This window comes from Lycorma delicatula, chromosome 8 (genome assembly GCF_047948215.1).
Source record: "Lycorma delicatula isolate Av1 chromosome 8, ASM4794821v1, whole genome shotgun sequence".
Taxonomy (NCBI): domain Eukaryota; kingdom Metazoa; phylum Arthropoda; class Insecta; order Hemiptera; family Fulgoridae; genus Lycorma; species Lycorma delicatula.
In genome coordinates this window covers 44,362,686-44,389,131 of record NC_134462.1, presented here as the reverse complement: position 1 = coordinate 44,389,131, position 26,446 = coordinate 44,362,686, and the positions used below count along the sequence as shown (strand labels likewise).

The 26,446-nt window shown below is 28.1% G+C and overlaps 1 protein-coding gene across 1 annotated transcript in view; it reads right to left on the bottom strand.

Moving 5' to 3' along the window:
• Nucleotides 1-1,226: 1,226 nt before the first annotated feature.
• Not1 (CCR4-NOT transcription complex subunit 1) overlaps nt 1,227-26,446 on the bottom strand; it is a 143,798-nt gene continuing 118,578 nt past the window's right edge. The window contains exons 38-41 of the mRNA XM_075374038.1: nt 20,620-20,869; nt 17,613-17,745; nt 6,617-6,751; nt 1,227-5,586 (exon numbers count right to left, since the gene is read on the bottom strand). Of these exons, the coding sequence (XP_075230153.1) occupies nt 5,499-5,586; nt 6,617-6,751; nt 17,613-17,745; nt 20,620-20,869 (606 nt within the window). The 3' untranslated portion in view covers nt 1,227-5,498. The remainder of the gene's footprint in view (nt 5,587-6,616; nt 6,752-17,612; nt 17,746-20,619; nt 20,870-26,446) is intronic.

The window sequence follows — 26,446 nt, the reverse complement described above, 5'->3', positions numbered from 1 at the left end:
AGTTAGAATCATTGAATTAAATAAATGAAAAAATATTATATATTATATAAAATGGTAAATATTATAAATTGTGTGTGTAAGCTGTGCATCAGAAACAACCCACAGTTTCTCCACGACTTTCTCCACGCATGTAGTGAGTAGGAGGCTATAGCCCTCGCTGAAATTGTCAGAGAGAAAGAAAAATTGTCAGCTATGTTGAAAAAGAGAAATCAACAAATAGCTTTCTAATAATTCATAACTTTTATTGGACTGTTAATGTGTGAGTGGGAAATGTGAATTATGGGAAAAATTATATACTAGCATTATGATTCTTATTTGCGTAGTAAATGGATATATTAAATCTAAGCATATATTTTATATTTTTCAAATGCAATAAAGTAAACAAAACTGTTTCAATATAAAATTATTTTCATTATTATTTTATCATCACCATCATCAGTCTCCTTAGCCCTCCCCCCCCAAAAAAAATCCAAGCTACGTGCCTGACTTTCCCAAAACACAGCTGTAGCTGCGTGACTTAAAAGTTCAACTGTGTCAGCTTTTTTTTTAATTCATTTATGAAATGGTAGACACTTCTCCATCTTTTGAAAACTTGTAAGTTTCATTAATTTATAATTTGGATCTTCTTTGCTAATAGTTATAATTTTCTATCAATGAAAATGTTAAGCACACCAGTAGAATTAATATTAATTAAAATACTTAAAATTATGGATATTAAAAGTTCATCAGTGCAACCAGTAACCAAAAGTTACTAATCTACGTTTTTTGTTATTCTTTATTTCATATTTTTACTTTGTTTTTGTTTTATTAACCTTTTTTATATTTTTATAATTTTTCTTTTATATTTTTTTATTATTTACATCGTTAAACTTACAATAATACTACATAATATATAAATACTACATTATATAAATACATAATATCATGTGCATAATTCACTGCAGAAATGAATTCTGCAATACTGTGAATTATTTTGGTTACCGTTTTTAACCACATAAAAATCAATGATTTGTTAATGGATGCCCACCGCAATATACTTTATAAAGAAAACTGCGAATAAATATGTGTGAGTGAGTGAGAAATGAAGAGACACCTTTTGGTGAAAACTGCGTTGTTGAACATAAGTATTGATATAAATATATTTTATGAATGTTTGTACGTGGCCCCTCATAATGGAAAAGAACCAATGATTTTACTGCAAAAATCGAAAGAAAAAATTCGAAAAATTGCATAGTTTACACTGTTTATTACAGAAATACAATTTACATAGAAACAAAAATCTTATTCAATTATTATATATATATTATATTATCACTATATATAATATTAATAATACAATACATATTTATAACATCAGGGATTAATTAACCATTTTTTTAATTAAATAAATCACCATTAACATTAATTATTAAACAACATTTTTTTTAATATTTTGTTTAATTAATCCCTATTCATATTCACTATAAATAATAATAAAACAATTCAAATAAATTGTATACAAAAACCCAAAAAGAAATTTCTTTTTTAATCAATAATTGTAAAGTATTAATATAATAACAATTAAATCACATATATTTATAATAAAGTAGACTCAATTGTAAAATTAAGTTGACATAATCATTATATCATAGAAATAACTGATGTTAAGTATAATAGTAATCTGCCAATTAAAAAAGAAACAGTCAATTTAATGATTTTAACATAACATTTAATAAAATGCTTATAAGAAAAATAAATCATGAATTGAGTAACTACAATTAATTTCATACATAATTACCTAATAATATTATTAAAATTATCAATACGAAAAAACAAGTTATGTCTAACAAAGTCATTATCAGTATACAATTTTTCATTTGAATTTTCCCCATAATTATTGACTATAAAATTAAAAGATATAACTTATTCTATTAACTGTTATTAAACAATATAAAAAAATATTATTACTTAATAATTTTCATTCTTAATGTCAATAAATTTAACAAAAAAAAAGTACCTTTTAACTGCACCAAAATCTGATATATTAACAATTATTACTAGTTAAAAGAGGGGAATACATTCTAATACCATTAACTTCTAATTTCATTAGTTCTTAAAACTCTTTTATTGTTATTTTTATTTTTAATATAAATAATTAGAAATATATCAATTCAGATAAAATTAAAATAACACACATTTCAGATTTAAAAATTTATAATATAAAATATAATTAATTAAATATATTTATTTATTCTAAAGAACTAAATTATAATTTTTTTTTCTTCAAAAGCCAAAAAAAAATCTTTTTGTAAAATATATATTAAAATCAAATTTTTTATTTTATAACTATTAAAAATAATTAAAATTACAATTATAAATAGTTAAAATTAAAAAGGAAATTTGAAGAAGAAATTTAATAATTGTAAATTACTATTTTTTCCCCTCAGTAAAACTATTTAACCCTTCCACCAGTTGACAACATATGGTTTAGATCTTGTGTCTGGTTAAGTAACAATAGTAAACAGTATGGATGATTTACGTGTGTAGTTTACTATCACAATTTCTACCTACTTTATTTTGTATTAAGTCTATAAAAAATAATAATAAATGATATTCTATATCCTGTAAAGCAAGTCTGAATATTAGATACTGGTTTAATTTAGTTTCCCTCTCGATTAGTAAATGGCTCATAAAAAATAATTATTGTATGATGTTTTTACAAAAAAAAAAAGACAAAGAAAGGACTGAAATAAAAAAAAAAAATAATAAAAAATTACAATTCTGCCAATGCAGGTTCAACACTTGGGATTAAAAAGTATATGAACTATAAAAAAGAGTAATGTATGATAAAGAGTAATGTAAAATAAGCGAAAAAAATAATAATACTAAAAAGATTGATTGGGAAAACATCTAACGGCACGACTGATCTTGTGCTGATCAACCAGCAAGCTGCAAACTCAGACACATGGCAGTAAAAGGATTAAATTGTTACATGCATTTATAAATATTAATGTTTTACAACCCAGTAAAAACAAACTATGCCAAATTTTTTATAAACAGCATGTACACAGTAATTTTCCATTTTAAGCATAAAAATTTACTTATATGGACGATTTAAAAAGTTCAATTATGACTTTATTAAAAAATTTAAAGTAACTTACAACAAAAATAATAATTAGTTTTTACTAATTTAAATTGAATGTAATAATGATAATTTTAAAAAAACATAAAAAAAAAATTATGAATAATCATGTACAAGCAAATAATCTATTTCAAAATTTTCAAGTATTAAGAAACAATTAGTGCTCTTAGCTGGATGAAACCCAGGTTTCATATAATAGCATTAATATTTATGAAGATTGTTATTTTTATATCCTCTAGGTACTTCTTTCAAACTGAAAAATAAACCTTTTCTTCTCCATCACTAAAGTTATTCTGACAAGAAAATATTGATTATAACTAGGGGGACAAAATCTCAAGGTTAAGGAGTATGAGCACAGCAATATATAAACCGATTTAATAATAAGAACTGTTTATAATATACTTATATTTATTAAGTGAAATAATCTTTAGTTCTGTACTTTAAAACAGTACGGTCATTAAGTACACTCTGCCTACATTATGTTAATGTGAAAATACAGCTGTGCAATCACCCATTAGTACTGATATGAGAGTGGAGTTTTTGTAAGTATCCATTTCTACCTATTAAGAAACAATAAGGCAAATACAAAAACCGCACCATCAAATCAACTTATATAAGATTTATACTAGGATAACTGATAAACTTAAAAAAAGAAATTGCCTAACCATTCATAACTATGGATCTGGAATATACTCAGTAGTGAGGAACTCCTAGTGCACAAAATAACAAGTTATTACAGTTATAAGCCAAAGGTGAAGTTTCAGGCAATATCTTATTCATTTGATAAACTTACCAAGAGGATGTAAAAACAAAGTTCTAGTCCATAACATAACTAGATATGAATAGCCCAAATTCAATTTTTTAAATAGTTTGATTACGATTCTAACTTGTTACATAAAATGCATGTAGATTTTAAAGTGAAATACAATTATCTATGTAGATGGTAAAAAATGCAATATTAACAATAATACTCAGAATTAATAAACTTAAAAAATTCACATTATTTAAAAAAAAAGTAAATTCCTGTTTTATTGGCTTTTGAAATAATTTTAATAACAATGGTAATACTAAAAAAAAGAACAATAAAAGTAAGAATATTAAACTTACAAAAAAAAAAGAAAAATAATTTTTTTATTACAGTTTATTAAGGCCAAATATATAAATAAAAAACTACAATAAATGCATTTTATTAATAAAACAAAAATAAGGTAATATTAACTGCAAAATTTAATTTTTCACAATAACTGATAAAAATTGTACTATTAAATTAAATTACAGTATCTATTTCAGTTTTACGTTGTTTATTTTTCATTTAATGATAAATCACCACTTAAAAAAAAAAAAGACAAAATAATTACTATAATTTTGTGTATAAGTAACGCATCATTATTTGATAATTATATAATAATAAAGGTATAAATAAATTAATTAATTAATAAAAATAATATAACATAATGTTCATTGATAATATATGAATGATAAATCACTTAATTAGGTAATGTTTATTTTAAAAAATATAACCATACACCATATTTTTTTATATATACTTTTTTTTAGTTTTTAACCACAAAAAGCATTAATTGTCATCTATATTATTAGTTTATTCACTATAACCACGTATTATTATTATCTTATAATGAACCATTCAGTTAATAATAAGTTATTAAATACAATACCATTTTTAACAATATAAAAACATTGTCAAGTTATGTTGTACTATGAAGTTTTGTTATTTTATCATTTACCATTTAAAAAAAAAAAAATCAAAAATCAATCAACAAAAAGTTATACCAATGAACAAAAATGACATCTCTACGCAGCTTTTTTTTTATCTATTAAGAAACTCTATGTACATAGAAGATAAAAATATTTCAGTCGATTTTAATACTTTTATAAACATTTTTTCTTTGTTATTTATATTAACAGTACATTATATAGTATTACATTCAAAAAGTCAATACATGTCAAATAATCTAATTAAATTAATATCGGAATGAGAACTATTTTTTTCTTTTATTTCTTTATTTTTTTTTTAAATATTTTTATTCTAAAATACCTTTATACATATATATATGCATATATATATGAAATCTCAAAAATAACAACACCACAGTTTCTTCTCAAGACAAAGTTATTGGTTTTTTACACATCATTTACAAATATGCAGCTAGAGGATATTTATTTCTATTACATTTGTAACTTTAGATAGTTTCTCTTTCTTTTTTTACTGTTAAATAAAATTAAGCAACAGTAAAATGAAGGCCAAGTTAATTGGATGAATTAATAATAGTCCACCATTCAATCAATTAAAAAGTTCAATTAATATACACACAAGATGTATCAACTGACGACGTTATCACATAAAACTGTTTAAATATTACAGTTCCGGTATTTCATTCTCTGAGTTATTTCCACCAGATACTTGTTTGGATACCATACATGACCGTGCAACTGATTCAAATAATCTGTAAAAATAAATAGAATAATTACTTACAGTATAACAATACCAATCTGAATATAAAATTCTACAGAAAACGAAAAAGTATCTCTGGTAATAAGTAGTATAGATGCTATATGGAAACACCAGTGTTTGCTAATCTATCAACACATGGCTTATCTGAAATAAATGGATATTAAGAAAAAATTATGTTGTTAATCATTGTATGATCAATACTGTCAAAAATAAAAATTGTTTCTAATCTTTCTAACTTTAAGTTACAATATTCTTTACAAATACTTTTTACAAACACATACATGTGTATATTTTTGCATGTTTAAGCACAAGTAAATGTTTGGTGTGTTACAGTTTGGCCTGCATATAAGTTGATAATAATAGTAATTTCAACTTCAGAAAAAGTGCATCTAGCTTACAGGACTTTTTTTTTTTATTCAAATAAAATATCTATAAAAAAATAAATGTACTATTTTTGCTAAAAGAGATATCATTTTCCAGTTTGCATATTGTCTAAAAACAAGTTAAAATTTCAGGAACAGAAGTTGTATTTTACTCCTAAGGAAAAATTTAAATAAAGATTACAAGACTTTTTTATTAATTTCATATAATTTTTGTAGGGGGAAGAAACTCAATATTAAAAGTAAAATAAAAGTATTATTACTGAAAGTAAATTTGGAACTAAATAAACTCTGGGGTAAAAAATCTGATAACTTATTTTTTTTTAGTAATCATTAATAATCAAAAGTATTGTTAATTAAACTACCTCTTTTCAATATATATGGAATCACCTCATGCATAAATAATGTAACAAATACATTGTAACAACATACCAGCTTAAGTGGCATGAACTACTACAATTGTTACGGTTAACAACTAATGTTTGTTAACCACTTATAAATACCAAATTTTTATAGTTTATTTTGTTTTTTTTTCAGATTATTCTTAATTTTAGACATGATTAAAAAACTCAAAAGGAAATCCAATTACAACATAAAGATCAATAAAAAAAAAAAAAATAAATAAAAAAAAAGAATACTTACTTTTCAATCTCTGGAGCACAATGGACAAATTCATGGTTCCAGAATTTATATGTCTGATTTTTAATTAATTCGATGAAGGTTATTAGTAATCCCCAAGGATGTGGTCTGTTTACAATTAATCTTTCTAAAAGCACTCTATGAATAAGAAAAAATGCATTTAAAATTAATATTAACAAACCTTTTTTTACATACTATTAAGGAATGTTTTTCAATTAAAAATGTAATTATAGGAAATTGTATCATCGCTAAATTAATTTATTTAATGTAGCACATATAATTTTCAAAATGAACATTTTGAACTCTTCTAATATATTTATGAAAGACAGAAAGTCACAGGAGTAATATCAGCTTTTTAGTACTCAGTACTTAGTAATCCATGCGTAGTACTAACAAAACTAGAAGTACAGTATTAACAAAAAAAGAATTAAAAAAAAAAATCAAGTCATTACAGATAATTTAGTCTATTTCTGTTAATTTACAGCAAATTTAATAGAAATAGAGCATGCAGGACTCAAGTTTCTTATTTAAATTAATGATAATTCAAAATTCACTTTAAAGACTAATAAATTAAATAAATCTGAGTATATATATATTATATATATATATATATATATATATATATATATATATATATATATATATATGAAATTAATCTTTTTAAAATTCATATTATTCCTCTATACTGTTAAAATATATTTAAATTTCATTACCACATAGTACAGAATATTGAGATGAGACATATCGTACCTTAACTTTTCATGAAAGTACTTTCGCAGGATCCCGCACATCCTCAGTCACAATTGAAATAATTCTGTTATTAAACAATAAAAATTTAAGAAAATAAAAATACTAAATTAATGAAAATTGCATATTAATCTACATGAGTGCTGCCATCTGTTGCAGTTTTTATAAGAGCATCTCCTTCAACAAACTGAAACAGATAGCAGCACTCGTGTAAAATAATACTCATTTTCAATATTTTAGTATTTTTATTTTAAAAGTTTTACTACGCAATAACAGAATTATTTCGACCATGACAGTAAACAGGATCCTGTCAAATTACTTTCATGAAAAATTAACAAAGATGTCTCAAATAAGACATCATTTTTTTTTTTTTTAACCTCCAGGACCACAGTTAGGTATTGCTGCAGAGGATGAGATGAATGATTTGTAGCAATTGAAAATGCCATGTCTGACCAGGATCTGAACCTGGGACCTCTGGATGAAAGGCTGAGACGCTACCACTCACGCCATGGAGACCGGCAAGACATATCTTATTTAAGTCACGACAGTTTAACATTATCTGATATATAATTTTAGTTTGCTTTTTTATAATGTGTTTAAACTATAAACAGTAAAAACAAAAGATTGTAATTAATACGTAAAAAATAACACTTAATTAAAATGTCTTTAATTCATCATTTCAGTCAAAGTATGACTAGTAGTAACATGAATTTCAACTGCATGTGTAATGGATGCACCTAGATCTGAACACTCCAGAATCACCTAGAAGAAAAAGATGCCTCTTCTTTTAGCAGTAGTTGGATTATTCTAAATTCATATAACAGACTAGCTTGAAGTTATTTGGATAAGTGAGTTGACATAACATATTAATATACTACAAACCAGAACTCATTCTAGTTTCAAATCAATCAGGCAGGTGTGTCTGTATGGGGTACACATTACATTTTCTTTAATAAAATGCAGTCATACTTTTTGAAGGTATTTTAACAGTTTATACTTGAATTATGCTTCAGGATTTCTGAATTAGTTATAAACTGACCAAATGTATTAATTAAATTTTATTTTGAAGAGTTTTATTTTAATAATTAAAGATAACCACCATATTATTAATTAGTTAAAATATCACTTTATAAAGCCAAAAAAGCTTTCATAGTTGATTTAACCTTTTAAATCATAATACATTGTAAAACAAATCAACAGCTAATTGTTAAGTCACATATAAAATGCAATTCTTTATTTTATGTAAAAACTAGTGATGGGAAAATATTACTTTTGACTATTTCAATGCTAAAAGTATTGAAGATGTGAATACGACATCAATATGTAAAATTCTGAAAATGTTAAATTCTTTTTAAAATTAAGTCATGAATTGATCATATTTGACAGAAAACACTGATACCAGAGTTATTTACAGAATTGTTCACCAGAAAATTATGTCATGTAAAAGAGAAGTGTAGTATTGTTAAAAAATGAATACAGACTCTCAGAGAAAGTTGAGATAATTTGATTAGAGTAAAAAATTATTTGTACAGTAAGCCTTAAAAGACATGAAATTAATAAATAATAATGACGTAAAACATAATTTCAGATTGATATAACAGAGAACAAATGGATGCTGCTGCGTTCATGTTTTTCCAACGAAAGTCAACAAATTGAATAAAGTATTATATTTTTTTATTTTTTAAACTATTTATAACATTAGCAATAACTATTAAATTGTTTTTTGCATACGAGAAAAAAAAACTATTTTACAGAATATTATGCTAGTATCTAGTAAAAAGTGTGATTACGTTTTCATTGCCTTTAGAAAAAGAATAGTTTTTTTTTATGAAAGATTAGTAATGAAAGATGTTCCTTCTTTTTTTAATTAAGATAAATTACTAGTATTACTGTATTATCAGTACAAGATCCAAGGAATTTTTTTCTACACTGACATCTCTGATAACACTGCCCAACAAAAAACTTTTTTTTGAATGTTTCCTTCACTTCATGAGTCTAATCTTACTAATTTTGGGTTGAAAAAAATGAATATATCAAAGAAAAATTTTTATTAGCTCTAGTTTCTGTGATGTGCAGTAGGTGCAAGTATTTTAACGGATTAAGAGAAAACTATACATTTTAATTACGTACACCAACAACAGAAAATCAATTTGACATTTTTTTTAATGACAGTTACATTCTAAAAGTTCTTAATTGATGGAAGAGTACTAGGCAGTTGGTTGGATCTGAAGAGAATCATGTGGTGCCTTCATGAGATCGTTGTCTTTTTTTTGCTTTCCTCTTGTAAGCAAGTTCCCGAGCATCCCTGCACACACATCAGCAGTAATCCGCAAGCATTGCTTCATTCCAACGGCCCTGATATCTTTGTTCTATTACAGACATATGCTGATGGAATCTTTCTCCATGTTCATCACTGACAACACCACAACTAGGGAGGGAAGAAATCCAGATGTGAGATGGGAAAATGGATTTTAAGGGACATGTTGCATCGGTGTTGTTAGTATTTTTGCAGAAGTACTGTCACCAACTGACTGTAGTTTTCATATCTTTTGTTGCCTTAAAATCTATGAATGACTTCCTTGAAGGCTTCCCAAGTTTCCTTTTCTTTCCCCTCCAAAATTCAGTTAAACGCAGGATCCGTTACAAGTTGTTGAATTTGTGGCTCAATAAAAATACCTTCCTTAACTTTTACACCACTTAATGTAAGAAATTTGTCTCTTAAGTTCTTAAAGGCCTGTCCTTCTTGGTTCATACTTTTGACAAAATTTTTCATCAAACCCAGCTTTAGATGAAGGGGTGGAAGAAGAACATCTTTTGGATCCACGGGAGGCTCAGAAACGACGTTTTTCTTGCTAGAGTTAAGATTTCTTGCAGGCCAGTCTGCTTAAATATAATGCGATTTCCTATCCCTACTGTCCTACATATATAAAAAGCAGCAGTATTTAGTGTACCCCAGTTGAATTCCTAAGAGTAAAGAGATGACTTTTAGATCGCCACAGATTTTCCACTTGTGTTCAACATATTTGATTGAGTCTAGAAGGATTGCCATGTTTGCATACGTCTCCTTCATGTGAACTCTCAATTATCCCTCCTCCCACGAAGAAGAAGAACACCCACCTTGTGACGTGTCTGGTCACCACATGACCCCCTCCATTCCTAGCCATGAGTGGCTTAATTGAAAGTCATCTTCTTGCCCTCAAACTGATCACATTCGACAGACATCAATCAGCCTCTTGAGAGGCCACTGATGCAAATGCCATGAAAGACAATCACATCAGTAAATTACGCCCTAGTCAAGTTTTGCCTTCTAAGAAGACATCAGACACCTAAATCTCTCATGTAGCCCTCAGGAACTACTAAACTAACAGCCTACCCACGGAAGATCAAAGACCCCGTGTGCCTAACACTATTAACATAACTATCACCATCTAAACTATATGTACCCACTTTATAATACAATTATTACAGTAATTATGCCACGACAGCATAATGATAAATTTAGTGATTGGAGTGTTAACCAGCTAAAATAAATGTCCCACAGGACCTCAGGTCTGGTTCGTTCAGGAGCTGAATATAACCTCTAGTCTCCCAACTTCAGCTCCAACTTTGAGGACTGCTTGGATTTACAGCTAGGTTGATTGCAACCAAGACTTACATTTGCCCCTTAATAAGTGTGCATTCCAATTCAATAAATCGCCATGCTAAGGTTAGTAAATTGTACCCAGGAGAGTGAAGATCAAGCTCCCAAGCAAGACCGCCATTGATACTTAAATTACTCTAACTGGAGCTCGATGTCAAGCACGCCTACCTCTGGCCAAACTGTCTGGGCAGAGCCTCATTCATGTGAACTGCATGACCAACAGGAATAGAAGGAAGACGGTTGCCATTGTGAAATAATACAGGTTTCAAATTAATCTTGGAGTAGTCTAAGAATAGCCTCCAATCAGTTTGATCACAATTCAAATTCAAACATTTCAAGCCATTAGCGTCGCAGCAAACAAAATTGTTTTTCTTCTCAAGAAAAAGAAAGCAGATCCCTATGATGATGTCTGTGCTGCGAGAGCCTGACATCATGTTGGAGAAGATTATATTGTTGTAGTCTTGAACCTAGATGTTCTGCCTTCTTCAACAAATCCAGGTCTCGAATGAGATCACTCAATTCCACTTGACTCAGTCTGTGCAGTTTATAATTTTTTCATAAAAATCAGAGTCATGGAATGTGGAAGGCTTTTTGAGTTCTCCTTCTTCCACAGTGTCTTCATTTTCTACTTCAGGCTCATAATTTTGGGGAGTAGGAACTGTCCTACTCCCCAAAATTAATAGTTCAATAATTAGGTAAACTATATAAATGTGAAATAGGTCAAATAGGAGATGGAAGATTACGGTATTGAAGTGTTCCTCTTTTCTTCATTGATAATCCTGCCTTTATAGGTGGAGTCAAGCAGAAATAGCAGTTATCTGTATGATTTGTAGGCTCTCGCCGAACCATAGGCACAGCAAAAGCCATAATAATTTTTTTTATTTTTCAGCCACTCTCATAGTATAACTGAACAAGAGTTGCAATATATATGTGGAGCCCATGACTTATCCTGGTCCCCTACTTTCATACAAAAATAATGCTGATAATAGGTAGTTTTCACAGGAGGTCAGATTGCATTTCTGTGATGAAAATATTGTTTCACCACAAATGTTAACAAAAATTATTCACTGAATTTGCACATTTTAATGGAATTTTGATTTAACAAATTTTTCACTTCAAAAGCACTCGAAAACTCGAAACTCTACACTAATTACAACATAAACAATATGAAACTTACAGTCACAGCAACAGTAATAATTTTTATAATCTCCAAACAGCTGAAGAACAATGTGTTTTGTCATTTAACAGGTATGACAACTCCAAAAACAAAATTATCTCTAAACTAAAAATGTAGTTCAAGTAAAAGCTTGTGTACCACAAGTAAAAAATGACACGTCATTGTATCTCTAAAGCAAGAGCCCATCAGTCATTTTTATGGTGATTTTTTAATTCAGGAGATGGAAATACATAAGAATAAGCTATTTTTGAGCCCAAAACATTTTCCTGATGGGCAGTGTAATCAATGTTTGTTATTACTCTTATTTGTACTAATAAAAGGCATAAGTTGGTGCAATGTTTTTCTCTTAGTAGATATCAATTTTAAAACCATCAGAAATGTACTCAATTGCCAATCAGCAATTTTTGTAGATTATGTTTTAATCAGGGGGCAGTTTTTATTTTGTTACTGACCCACAACGTATTTAGAATCTTCTTAACATGAAGAACAATCTCTTCTTTTTGGCAAGATGTTCAGAGTGTTTGATATGTTCTCTCTGTACACCACACATTACTACTGATCTATGTTTATTTTTTTTAACACCTTTTTCATAAATCTCTTTTGACATCGCAATGTTTGCTATTCATTTTCCCAACCACCATCTTTGGCTCATGTTTTTCTTCGAGATATTAAATATATGTCTTGTGTTGTTGATGGTTACAACAGCACCTTGCTTTCCATCTCGATGGCCTTATTATAAACTCTTTATGGCATCCACTAGCTATAACTTCTCATGATTTTTTTGCCAATTTTTTTCTACTAAAAGTTTATTCAAATAATTTGTTGCTGAATCAATTCAATAAATCTGCATTTTGCTTGCCCTTTGCATTAGGCATAACATTAATACCATCACATCATGTCAGTAATATTAAATTGTATCCAATCTTGAAATTTTAGCGGATCTAGTTTGTTTAAACAATTTATAGAGCATACAACCCTTTCTCTTGAATGAATAGAGTATGTGTTTCCAATACGATGGAGTTCTGGAACAGTCTTTCATATGGACTGTTCCAAAATCAAACAGTCTTTCACCGTCTGTCTAGATCTTTTTTTTTTAATAATAGGTTGTTGTAAATGGTTTTATACAAGAAATATAGCTACGTAGTTTCCTTTAAACCTAAATTCTTTTTCACCATTATGTTTGTGTGTAAGAAGTATACAGCATTAAAATTTTATGCCATAAATGAAAATAATGTTTACTTTATCAAAGATATGTTTATTTCCTTATAAAAGAAAATAAAACACATCAAAATGAGTTCATTAGAAAAAATTAAGTAGTGTGTAATTTCTAATTAAATTAGAAATTAAATTAAGTAGCACTAAAATAACAATTTAATCTACAATGTAGCTTATTATACTAATTAATTTGTTTTTCAATTTAAAATATTAAATAAACTTTATTGTAAATGATTTCAGTTTCAGATTTTAAGAACCCTCCTATAAGAGACAGTATTATGGTTCATTTAGTGAAAGCAAAAGAGAATGTAAACAATTCTAGAACAAGGCATTCCCACAATGCCTTTTAATAGAGAGGTATCTGGTAACTAAATTTCACAATCAAGTATACCTCTTATTACTAAAAAATATAATGATATTACTAATGATAATGGAATGTGAAGTAAAACATAATAAAGAAAAAGAATGTGATGATTTAAGCAGAAAAGAAAACTAACCTCTTCATAGTCCACTGACTGTTGAGCAATCAAATCAAAATCCACATTATAATGATTGACAAAACAAGCACAGTTTAATTGATAAAAGTAGTTGTAGCAATAATAATATGTTAATCAAGATTTAACTTGTAATACCATTGCAAATAAACATTTCAATTATCCAATGACTAAGAAGGTTCTTAATTTCAAAAAAGGTTCTTGTGGATAAAAAGAGTACTATTTTTTAGAAATTGCTTCTCATGATGAAAATGATGAGTTACTTAAAGGGAAAGAATTAAATAGCACTGAAGTAGTGATTGCTATTATTAGTGAGATAACAGATAAAGGAAATAGAAGTAATAACCATTTTGTAACAGCTAATGAAAATTCTGAATGAATAAGAAAAAAATCCCCATCAATTACATCAAGAGGAAAATTAACTGTAATACAAACTTGAATTGCATTAATGATAAAAGTAAACATATTCTACCTAACATGATTGACAAATAGTTTGCATGTAAATATAAAAAGGGCACAAAAATTCATTCCAAAAAGTTATTCTCACAATTTTGAAATTTTAGACTATGCTTCAAAGTGTGCATTAAAGTCATGTGATCAAAATGAAGAAAAAATGAATGTACACTAGAGGAAGATACTAAAAGAGAAAACACAAGAATTTAGAAAATTAATGGAACAGAAATATGTAAGAGGAACTTTATTTATTTTTAGCACGTTTACAAATTAATAAAATGAGAATTGATGTGTGTGAAGAAAATATCAAACAATTTTAAAAATGTACAAGTCTCAGAAATAAGAAGTCACAGTAAACCAGCTAAAGAAATTTTTATAACTGTAAAGTAACAAATTTCTGTTTTCCTTATAAATCTCATTATTGCAATAACATATACTTTCTTTTTCTATCAATAGAATTAAATTTAAGTAAAATGTTTGCATTGTACAAAGAAAAAAAAGAAAATGTAAAACAGTATGAAAATCAAAGTCTAGCAGCAAAAGAAAATACAATTCGAGAAAAAACAGTAAAAATTAGCTTCTCCTATCAGTTTTTATGATAACTTCAATTTAGTTTAAATATCCACAGTAAGATAGATGTTCAAAATGCAACATGTATGTTACACAGCAAAGCGGATTAGTTGGGAAGAACCTTATAGAATTAATTTATGAACACAACACAATCATTTGTTGGCTTAAGGTGGAAAATCCTTGAATCTTTAGAAGACAGATCTACTTGAATTTAAAAAAAAAAAGATGAACTTGAGGTATACATAATGTTGAGATAACATATAATGTATAAAAACATCAATTAAACTTATACAATTTGAGTATTCATGCTGGAAGTATAAGGACAGGCATATTTAATATCTGGTAAGAAAATGTAGCTCAAACTCAAATTGGGTGATATTTAAAGTATATTAACAAAAATATTAGGGCCAAGTTAATAACTGCGCTTTTGAATAAATTCTTGCAGCAGGGCCAAATCGAAGTATTAAACTTCGATAATAATATCGAAGTTACTCTTAATATTAAGAGTTTTAGTACCAGGGCACATACCATATTTATAAAATGTCTCAGAATTTGCACATGTTGAGTGTGCATTTAAAATTCAGCAAAGATTATGTACGGAAATGAACTACATCATTATGATGAAAAAATATAGAAAAAACTTATTGAATAGAATGAATACATCAGGATTTGTAACACTATCTCCAATGCTTCACACTGTTGCAAATAGAAAGATACAGAAAGTAGGAAAGTGAATTGGTTTGGAAGCTATGAATTAAAAATAGTTAAGGATGAACCTGGAATTACTTTTTTTCTTCTTTTAAAAATGATCTGAAAAATAGTAAATCTATTTTTAAAAAGTAAAAATCTGTAAAAGAGTTCAATGAAAAATGATAGTTCAATGAAGTAGCTTGTATTAAACTGACAGGGCTGAAGTCTAACAGTAAAATTTTGTCAGAATTAAAAATATACTGGAATCAATGAAACTCACTCTGAGTGACGCACAATACTTCTTACAAATTTTTAGACAACTAAAGGGTGAAATTTTAGAGATGTTAAAACAATCTGATTGTTTTACAGACTGTTTTAGTGAAGATATTAATTTCAATGTTGAATATGGAAATGAATTCAAAATTTATTATTAAAGATTATATATTTTTTGAATGAAAATATTTATTTTACTTTCAAAAGAATGAAATTTTCCATCTACTATTAACAACATAAAATAATTACTTTATAATATTTTACAAAATGATTTTTGTTTTATAAATTTTTTATTTTTTATCTTTTCACAAAAAGATATATAAACTTTTTAAATCATTATTTCATTCAAACTTACAATCTTGGTGTTTGTTATAATAAATATTTTTATACGGTTTAGTTTCAATTTCATTTTCACAGCAAAAATATTCTGTTTTTCTGCAAATTATTTATATGATGGAATTTATTAACTTTACATTTGATAATTTTTTAATACATTAAATTTTCAAGGTAATTATTACTCAAACATAATAAAAAAATAATAGTTAATTTTGAGAATTATTTTTAGGGATTAAAAAATTTAGGTAAAATGTTTTGATTTTTTTAAATAATTTTAAACTCTTATTTACATATTTTTTTTTTGTAAAAATAAAAATATAATCTTAAAACACGCAAACTGTGGTTTGACCTACTTTATTACTCTTATCTCAGTATTATGTTTCTACAGCTATAGTGTTTTTTTTTAAGCAGTTAACTTTTTTAAATTAAATTTTTTTTTAAGATAATACTGACATTAAACAAACTAAATTTATTTAAATTGTTAACGTTTGATTTATAATCAAACGTATTAATATGAAAAGTAGACATAAATATTTTCTCAAAAAAAAAAGTAGTACTTTTTTCTCAAAAAGTATAGAGAATGGTGATAAGACTCCTTTTTACAGTATATCTACGTCCAACTATGTGTGGCAAAACATAGCTACAACATTGCTGAGGTGATTCCTGCTGTATAAATTTCAGTCTAAAGAGGATGTCTTCTAATCTCAAAATCAACTACTGAACCTGTGCTTCCTCTCGTTAAAAAAAACCAATTACCTCCGAAACATATATCTTATTTCTCCTTCACACACACAGATTCCTTCATTTTTTTTAGCGCATAAAAAATATATATAATAAAATTTCAAACTAAGACTACCTATTTGGATATTAAAATATATGAGATCTGGTTAATATTAAAAAACTGATATCTCTCTCATTACTAGTAAAAAGTTAAATTTTGTTAAAATAAAACCAATGCAACAAGATTAAAGGTTAGTATCAATGTAAAAACAATTCAGGATTGGAAGAATCCATAGATGTAAAAAATGCCTTATTCAAAATGCTACGTTAATAGCAACATTTTCAATATCTAACATGATACTGAAAATAGGCATGATAATAATGACTTTAAACCAAGCAACTGTGAATATGTACCTGCCAAAATACATACATTCAATATTTAAAAAATTATTAGTCCTATTAAAATTATAATAATATAACCTTCTTTATGAAATAAAAAAAATACTGAGTAGTTCCAAGAGTACAAGAAAAACTTTCAGCCTCCTGGTCAATTTTTATGTATTTAATCTCGCTCAAAACGTTTACTAATATTTATTTCTTGGTTTATTTATATGTAAATAGCACAAAACAATAATTAGATGGAAAAGATATTCCAGGAATATGTAAATGAATAAAGCAGAATACCTGGTAATTTGTTCCTGAATTGCTTCAGTATTAGCTTCAGCAAAGAGGTATAATAAAGTGCAACTGAAGTAATGTGTATGACTATTTGGATAACGCAACTGATTTGCTATAGCATTCAAAAACAAGTAACGTCCTAGAAAAAAAAAAGAAGAAAAATAGAATGATATATAATTAAAACATAATACAATTTGAAAAATTTTTGAAAATGATGAAAATACAATTTTAAATCAAAAGTAACTTACAAAATTTTAAATCTTTCCGTTGTATGTATATAAATAATTATTTATTTGAAGTTCATTTTTCTTATAAAGATTAAGCTGTGATGAAACTTCATCATTCAATGAAATCTTGGATTTAACCTCAAACTTCTAAAATTTTCTGATTTAACTAAGTTGGTATCCTCAATTGCCAAAAGATCTTTTGAAATCACCATTAATAATATCAAGATTCATACATTTCTTAATTTAGTGCAACTGAAAGAGGAACCACTTCATATTATTAATAGTGATATTCTAAAAGATCTTTTATCAATTGAAGAGACTAACTTGGTTAAATCAGAAAATTTAGAAGTTAAAAATAAATTGGAATCTGAGAACTCAATTAATGATGAAGTTTAATCACAGCTAGTATGGAAACTAATGAACTTCAGATAAATGATATTGTTTACAAATGGTGAAAACAGGAGAAGATATGGGATTTTATCTGTGTCATCAAGTAGATTAAATAGAACTGAAAGAGGAAGAATGCATTTTGGAATTTTTGTTAAAGCAAAATAAAAAAAAATAATACCAAACAAGTCTACAGTAATACTATATAAATACCTATGAGAAGAGGGGGTTGAAATACAAATAGGAAATTAATAACAATAAGTCATTATTATCAGAATACAATGGAGTGACCTACACATACTATTCTTCAATATTCTACTCCCCTAGTAATGGATATGTTCCCAGCACTTGCTGCTACCAAACAGCACAAACTGTTTGATTCCACAAGAAAAGTCATTTAGCTGAACATTAATCCACTCTTGTACAGTGTAAATTACCTCCTCTGTCAGACAGGATTTCTGCCATCTAAAAATTCCTTATGGGGATTGAACATTAAATCTGGACTTTGTGGTGAATGGAGTAGCATATCCCATTCAATTTCTTCTTGAAACCCTAATAATTTAAATAGCAGTGTGAGGGTGATCATTATTCTATAGGAAACAGAAGACTGTTCCTCCTGGAAGGGATTGTAAAATTCATTTTATTTTTTGAAATTGGGGCTTAGTATAGTGCTTTCTTTTTTTTGCTTTTTTCTGGTTTCTGGGTGAAAAACACTTGAGCATTATTATTGCCTAAACATGATGTATGTGTTTTAAAAAACTAAATTTTAAAAATTCACAATTAGAAATGAAATAAAAATGCCCGGAAAACAGAACATGAAATATAAATACAAAAAAATTAGTAGAATAACAAAAATTAAAACAAAATAAAAACTTAAAGTAGAGATTTAAAAACAAAATCAAAACAAACTAACTAAAATCAAAATGTTAAAACACAAAACAAACAACTACTGTAAAAAAAATCTAAAAAACTATTAAAAAGTATGTAAAATATTAGCACTCTGGAGAAACAAAAACACTTGGTCCAAAACTTATTTATTATTGCCCAGGATTTGACAAAAATTCCTGGGCAATTTAAATTTACAACGCAAGGCTGCATAATGTATGCATTCCACAACAATGTGGTGCACAGCCAAACAGCAGTTGCATTGCATGCATACTGGTGGATTTACTGCTGACATCAGATATCCGTGAGTAGCTCTTGTTTGTCTTATCAGCACTTCCTCACAATGAATTTTCTTGTATTAAACACAGAACCTTTGATGTGCCGGAGTTTGTTATCTACTGTAGCCGTCCAGTCATCTTGCCACGTTGCGCGAAGTTTTACATAGTATAGTGCTGCTTTGATCCAGGTGAATTATAATTTAAAAAAGTTTTTATATAAACTTCTAAACTTATTTTGCTGCAAAAGTTATGAGTAATCAATCTTCTTTGTGATCATAGTGCAAAAGGTAGAGAACCTACCACGCACTTATTATGCTGCATTTGAAATGATCACTTACTATTATTTCAGCTCTTCCAACACTTATTTCTTTTATAATTCGCATATTTTTTTAAAAAGGGTGCTTTAACTTCAGTGTTTGTTTTCACCGACCAAGATTTTTTGCCAGAAGTTAGTATTTCATTTTCAACTTTCTCCTGAACATCTCTGAATGGGTTGCATCCATTCTTCATACACTTTGAACTGAGACTTCATCACTGACTTTTACGAGTTGTGTAGATCTGAGATGGAATAACCTTTATGAAAAAAGAATGAAAAATCTTTGAACAAATCAAGAAGATTTGTCCAAAGATTTTTCATTTACAGTACTACTTTAAGTCCAGTAAATGTTGATTACAACGTAGTAGAACAACAGGTAGGGACACAAAAAACAGCGATCTATTAATACCATGACCAGACATACAGGTTTCTGATAATTTATGACTGCCTTATATTCAAGAGTGTAACAGAAAATTTTTTATTTATATATAAACCTCCCATAAGTTAATATCCTAACAGAGGTTCTTTACACATTCAAGCATAATTTTCCTTTATTTCCACTAGATTTAGAATTTTAGATTAAGTCAACATCAACACTCCTAGTGTCAAAATGCTTTAAAAAAAAAACTAGGATTTTTGGTTTTTGAACATCTCACATTCCAGAATGCCAACAGTTTTGTTGGGACTGTTCGCAAATTAAAATGTTGGATCTTTTTGAAGTACCTTTATTTTAAAATGATTTTTGAATGTATCATATTCAGATAGGTAACTTATTCTTTAAAATTTTGCATATGCAGTATAAAACATTTATAATGATCTTTATTGTGTTCTTCAATAAGAGACATGGAAGATTATTCACTGTCCCATATAAAAAATAACCAAAATTAAAAATTATTAATATACACAATTATATTACATACCTTCCGTATCAAGATCAACAGCCAAATTTTGAAAGATATCCATATGAGCTGAATGAGCAATAGTAGAATTATTTACAGTAAGTCCCTTGTTTCTTATGTGACTTATAGCTTGTGTTCCAACATACAAAACTAAAGCATTCATCAGGGATATATTGTAACGCATACCAGGTTCATTTGATACTTGTAAATTGCTACGTAACTCAGACAAGAATGTCACTGGAGCCCGTGCTTTCAAATATGAATCCAAATCCTAATGAAAAAAATTTAAATACAAATTAATAATGAAATTATAAGTTATATCATGATGTATTATGATAGACAACCTTTGTCATAATGCTAATATTTCCTTACATCACACAGGTTCAGTCCTGGCTAATAAAAATTTTTAATCAGTAAATGAAGATTTTGTCAGACATACTTGTCTGACAACTATAAACTATAATTAAATTCTCCTCAAGCAGAAAGAGCTAGCTTTCTAAACCAAAATTTTGACCAAGTGTCCTTGGCAGCTGCTCTTCAGATGTCCATAACAGTTGATGGTACATAGCACAAATATCAAATTATTCTTTGGTTAATTTCATATACAAATGTAATAAAATATAATAAACAGTGAAAAGATCATGGAACTACTTCAAAATATTCATAAAAATCTTAACAACTTCCAGAGGTAATTATTTTTAAATGAATCTATTATTCTGCTCAGAAGGCTACAACAGAAAATGAAAACACAAAATTTAAGCTCTCTCTATACAACTGCGTCTATAAAGGATATTCATGACAATTTCCATAACCAATTTAACTAACATTCGATTGAAATTTTAAAAAAATTACTTTGAAGCCTAAACTAAAGGATAGATAATTCTGTCAATAAAAAACCCAGCACGTTCTACCTTAATGCTATATAAATTCATCCAATATATTCTCATAATTTGGCTCTTTATGACTTGCTTTCAAGAATGCTTTGTTCAGTTCAATTAGCTACCCTACTCTAATGAAATTTAACAGATTTAACTGAAATTAGTAACACAATACCTTTCTTTCTTTTTCTATTTAGCTTCCAGGAATTACCGTTCAGGTATTACTTCGGAGGATGATATGTGCGAGTGTAAATGAAGTGTAGTCTTGTAGTCTCAGTTCAACCATTCCTGAGATGTGTGGTTAATTGAAACCCAACCACCAAAGAACACCAGTATCCACGATCTAGTATTTAAATCCAAATAAAAGTAATTGTTTTTACTAGGACTTGAACACTGGAACTCCCGACTTCCAAATTAGCTGATTTGGGAAGAAGCATTCACCACTAGACCAACCCGGTAGATAACATCAAAACAACTAGTAGAGGCATTACAAACATACCAACAATATTTTCCCCATGTCTAAATAAGGTATGCTATGGTAACTTTGTTCTGTGTTTAGCTGTACAATCTTTAATGGTACTACAGATCCTTTAAAACATTTGTACGCTTAACTACCTGGTCAGGATTCGCTTTGCTCACCTGACCGTCTATAGCCAGGGGGCTCTGCGTCCTGAATCTTCAACACGTTCGTATTCTCATGTTTGTGAGACTATTAAGTATTTTAATGAAATATTTTAAAAAAATAAATATTAGCATTTTGTCGCAATGAACTTATAGTGATTTTTTAGGTATGGCTCCATTTATCAATCCGCAACTTATGCTCTGAATTTATCGTTCCATCTCGGCGTTCAGCCAGCAAAGCCGAGCTGAAATATATAACTGTTTTTCATGCAACCTATGAGGTACAGCCAAATGTGCATTTTTTTGTCTTGAAAATTTTTTCAAGACATGATTCATTTTTGCATGCCCCACATTAACTGCATATTATGATAAATTACTGTAATTAAAAGACTTTTAATATTTGTTTTTCTGGTACTTTAATTATTCATTTCGATTTCTTATTTCTTGTTCATAATTTTACTGTAAAGCTTCACAGTATGACAATATCTGTTGTTTTTGTCTTCTTTGGTAAAAATATACAATCCTTTAGAACTTCCTACTCTAGAGCAACCATCATGAAAAAAGCATAGTTCTCCTAAATCCAGACTCACAATTTCCACAGTTTGTCCTTGGGCTTTGTTTATTGTCATCGCACATGATAATCAAATAGAAATTCAGTTCTTTTAAATTCAAATGGAAGATTGAAGTTACTGGAAATAATATGTATTCTGGGTATACCAAGATGTGTTCTCCTTTTCTTTTCCACATCTTGTAAGGATAATTGATTCTAATACAATGGAAGTTATACTTTCAATCATGAGACATGTTTCATTATATAGCTTGGGAGGATACAAGTTATGTAAAAGCATAACAACAAACACATATTTTTTCAATAATAAAATTTAGATTTTTTTTTTTAATAATAAACTTATGTTGGGTAGTTAACTGCATTTTCATCACTAAACTTTTTCACTGAAACACTTCTGGGAAGTAAATTAAAAAATTTTTCATTAATTAAATCTGTGGCTGCTTTTGTAAATGCTAAAATACAGTGTTTGCAAAGCCAATTTTCATCTGAAAATTTTAATCCAAAGTCCTAATAAAAGGCCTTATTAATAAATCCCAATTTGATATAAAATTTCTAACCGATAAGTTTAAACAACGATCAACAACATATCTTTTTTATTTGGCTTATCGATTAATAATAAAAAAATAAATCTTTTGGCTATATCAGAGGTAAAAAGTTGTATAGCGCTGGATTTGTGCAACATAAATGTGTGGTTTACTTCTGCATGAGCAGTAGCATCAAAAAAAGAAAAGGGGTCAACCCATTGTAAGTGACCCAAGGGTCACCAATTGGCTTGACCAAGCCAAATGAATTGGCTTGACCAAATCTTTTGGCTATATCAGAAGTAAAAAGTTGTATAGCGCTGGATTTGTGCAACATAAATGTGTGGTTTACTGCTGCATGAGCAGTAGCATCAAAAAAAGAAAAGGGGTCAACCCACTGTAAGTGACCCAAGGGTCACCTATTGGCTTGACCAAGCCAAATGAATTGGCTTGACCAATTAAAAAAAAACTGAAACTTACCTATTGTTTCCTATATGTCTCAGTATCCTAAAACTATTTTTTTTTAATTTTTTATTTAAGCAGTTTACCTGTGGCGGCAATTTTTTTATGGTGTGCACATCCATTGTGATTTTAAGAGTTTACGAAAAAACTAATAACTAAAAAACTATTGGTCCTGGAAGGATAAAAAAAATAATAAATTTATTCATGTTATCTCAAGGTAAAAGATTGATGCAATGGTTTATTTACCGATCTCTCTTCTTTCTATGAAAAAATTACCAATAAAGTTGAACATGAAAAACTGTGAAATGTCACTTCTGGTAATTTTTTTCAAGAGGCAGGGATGGCATACACAGTTTGAATTATTTTAACATGTATGTTAGTACTTTTACCATAAATAATATTAATGGTGATATACTTATGATATACATACCCGTAAATTTCATGAATTTTTGAAAACTAATTTTTTCTTAAAATTCAAATTTTGACTTTAAATAACTCTGATGGGGCTGGTGATAAAAATCTCAAATTTACACAACTTACATGTGTGTTATTTTACATGTTTATGGCAAATAAAAAACTTTTTTGTACACTGTACTAATAAAAAAGACAACCTCTCAAAAATCATGAAAAACCTGTTAAAAGCAATACCATTTTTACTCACTAAATAAGTGATCCAAGGGAGTTTCTTGTCTTCTTGACACTTTAATATTTTTATATTTATTACTATAGTTGAACTAGACTAATTTGAACCATTCTACTGCAATATTCATGTTATAGCAAGCGCTTAAGTTATTTCCATTCATCTGGAAAATTCATGTTGCATCAATTAGCTTAGATAATTTGTGCAGTCTCAAAAAAGACTTCGACCTTGAAACTGAATGGCACTTCTTTGGAACATCCCATGGGAAAAATATCTGTAATGGTGTGGGAGGAACAACAAAACGAGAGGTGGCAAAGACAAGCCTGTAAAGGCCATTAAACAGTCAGATACTGTTTAATGAAATGTATTCATTTTGTAATCACAAGCTGAAAAACATCAACTATTTTTTGATTAAATCAGATGAGATAGCTAAGATTTCAGAAAATGATTGTGGGTACTGGAAGCTATTGCAAATATGTTCCTGTGTCAGAAGGCATTGTAAGATTTTACTTTACTTCAAACTCTAAGGACTATGAATACCAACGTGTGTCAATTATTGTACCACTTTCACTTAAGGAAAAAGACTCTACAGCATGTGTGTATGATGATCAGTGACGGATAGGAGAAGTGGTAGCCTCAAAAATGACAATGTGCAAATTCATTTTTTCCACCCAGCTGGACCATGTACATCATTTCAAAAATCTCTACAAGAAAAAGTGTGGATACCAATTTGCCAAGTCCTGAAAAAGTTGACATTACTTAAACTAACTACAGTGACGGGTCATTCTCACACAATTTCAAGAGAATTATCAGAAGAGATATCACAGCTGTTGGTTGACCACACTAAATAACAAACTTTCATTGCTACAAAAACGGGCTATTTGATTGAGAATTAAAATTTTGCTACAATTTATTTTTTCTTCAATAGTGTTTACAAAAATAAACAAATATAAAAATAAAAATTTTGAAAAAAGATGTAGATTCATTGAAATCTCAGTTTGGGTATAACATGCATTTTTGAATCAAAATTGTATTAGATTACTGGTATTGGTTACGTTATTATTAAATTACGACCTATCATTAATAATTTAAAAAGAAACTATTTCCAAAAATGCACTTAACAACATGAGCGCTAAATTTAAAAATGTTAAGTGCAAAGAAGACAAGAAACCCTCTTAGAGCACTTATTATTTAGCGAGTCAAAATGGTATTGCTTTAAACAGGGTTTTCATGATTTTTGAGAGGTTATTACTTTTTATTAATACCATACATAAGAAACTTTTTTATTTGCCATAAACGTCTACAATAACACTGTAAGTTGTGCAAATTTGAGATTTTTATCTCCAGCCAATCAGATTTATTTGAAACCAAAATTTGAATTTAAAAAAAAATTAGTTTTCAAAAATTCATAAAAATTTAGGGGTAGTATATTATCATTAATATTATTTATGGTAAAACTGTTAACATATACAAACATATAAAAAAATAATTCAAACTGTGTATGCCATCCCTGCCTCTTGAAAAAAATGACCAAAAGTGAAATTTCAGTTTTTCGTGTTCAATGGTAATTTTCTCATAAAAAGAAGAGAGATAGGTAAATAAACTACTGGACCAATCTTTTACCTTTGGAAAATATTAATAGATTGCTTTTTGTTTCATCCTTCCATGACCAATAGTTTTTTAGTTATTAGTTTTTCTGCAAACCCTTACAATCACAAAAATAGGTGTGCACACTGTTATAAGAATGGCCGCCACTGATGAACTGCTTAAATGAAAAATTAAAAAAGAATACATTTAAGGTTTTAAAGTATCAATTTTTTTTGAATTGGTCAAGCAACCAGTTTATGTTTTTTTGGGAACACTTCAAATGTATTGACCCAAAAACATAAAAACCACCCTTGCAATAAATATAAACTTTCTGCAAAATAAATTTTTTTGTATACTTATGGGATCCTTAATCTTGCATTTCAAAGAAATCAACTCCCTTTTTATATATATAGATATGGATATGCATAACGGGACAACCGGATAATCGAGAGTACATCTTTTGTATGCAAATATTATAGCCCTTATACTGCTAGCCAATATGCTGTTTGAATCTTTAAAGTTGGTCATACCGTTCTGGAGACAGAAGTAAATCTCTGAAAAATAACGGATA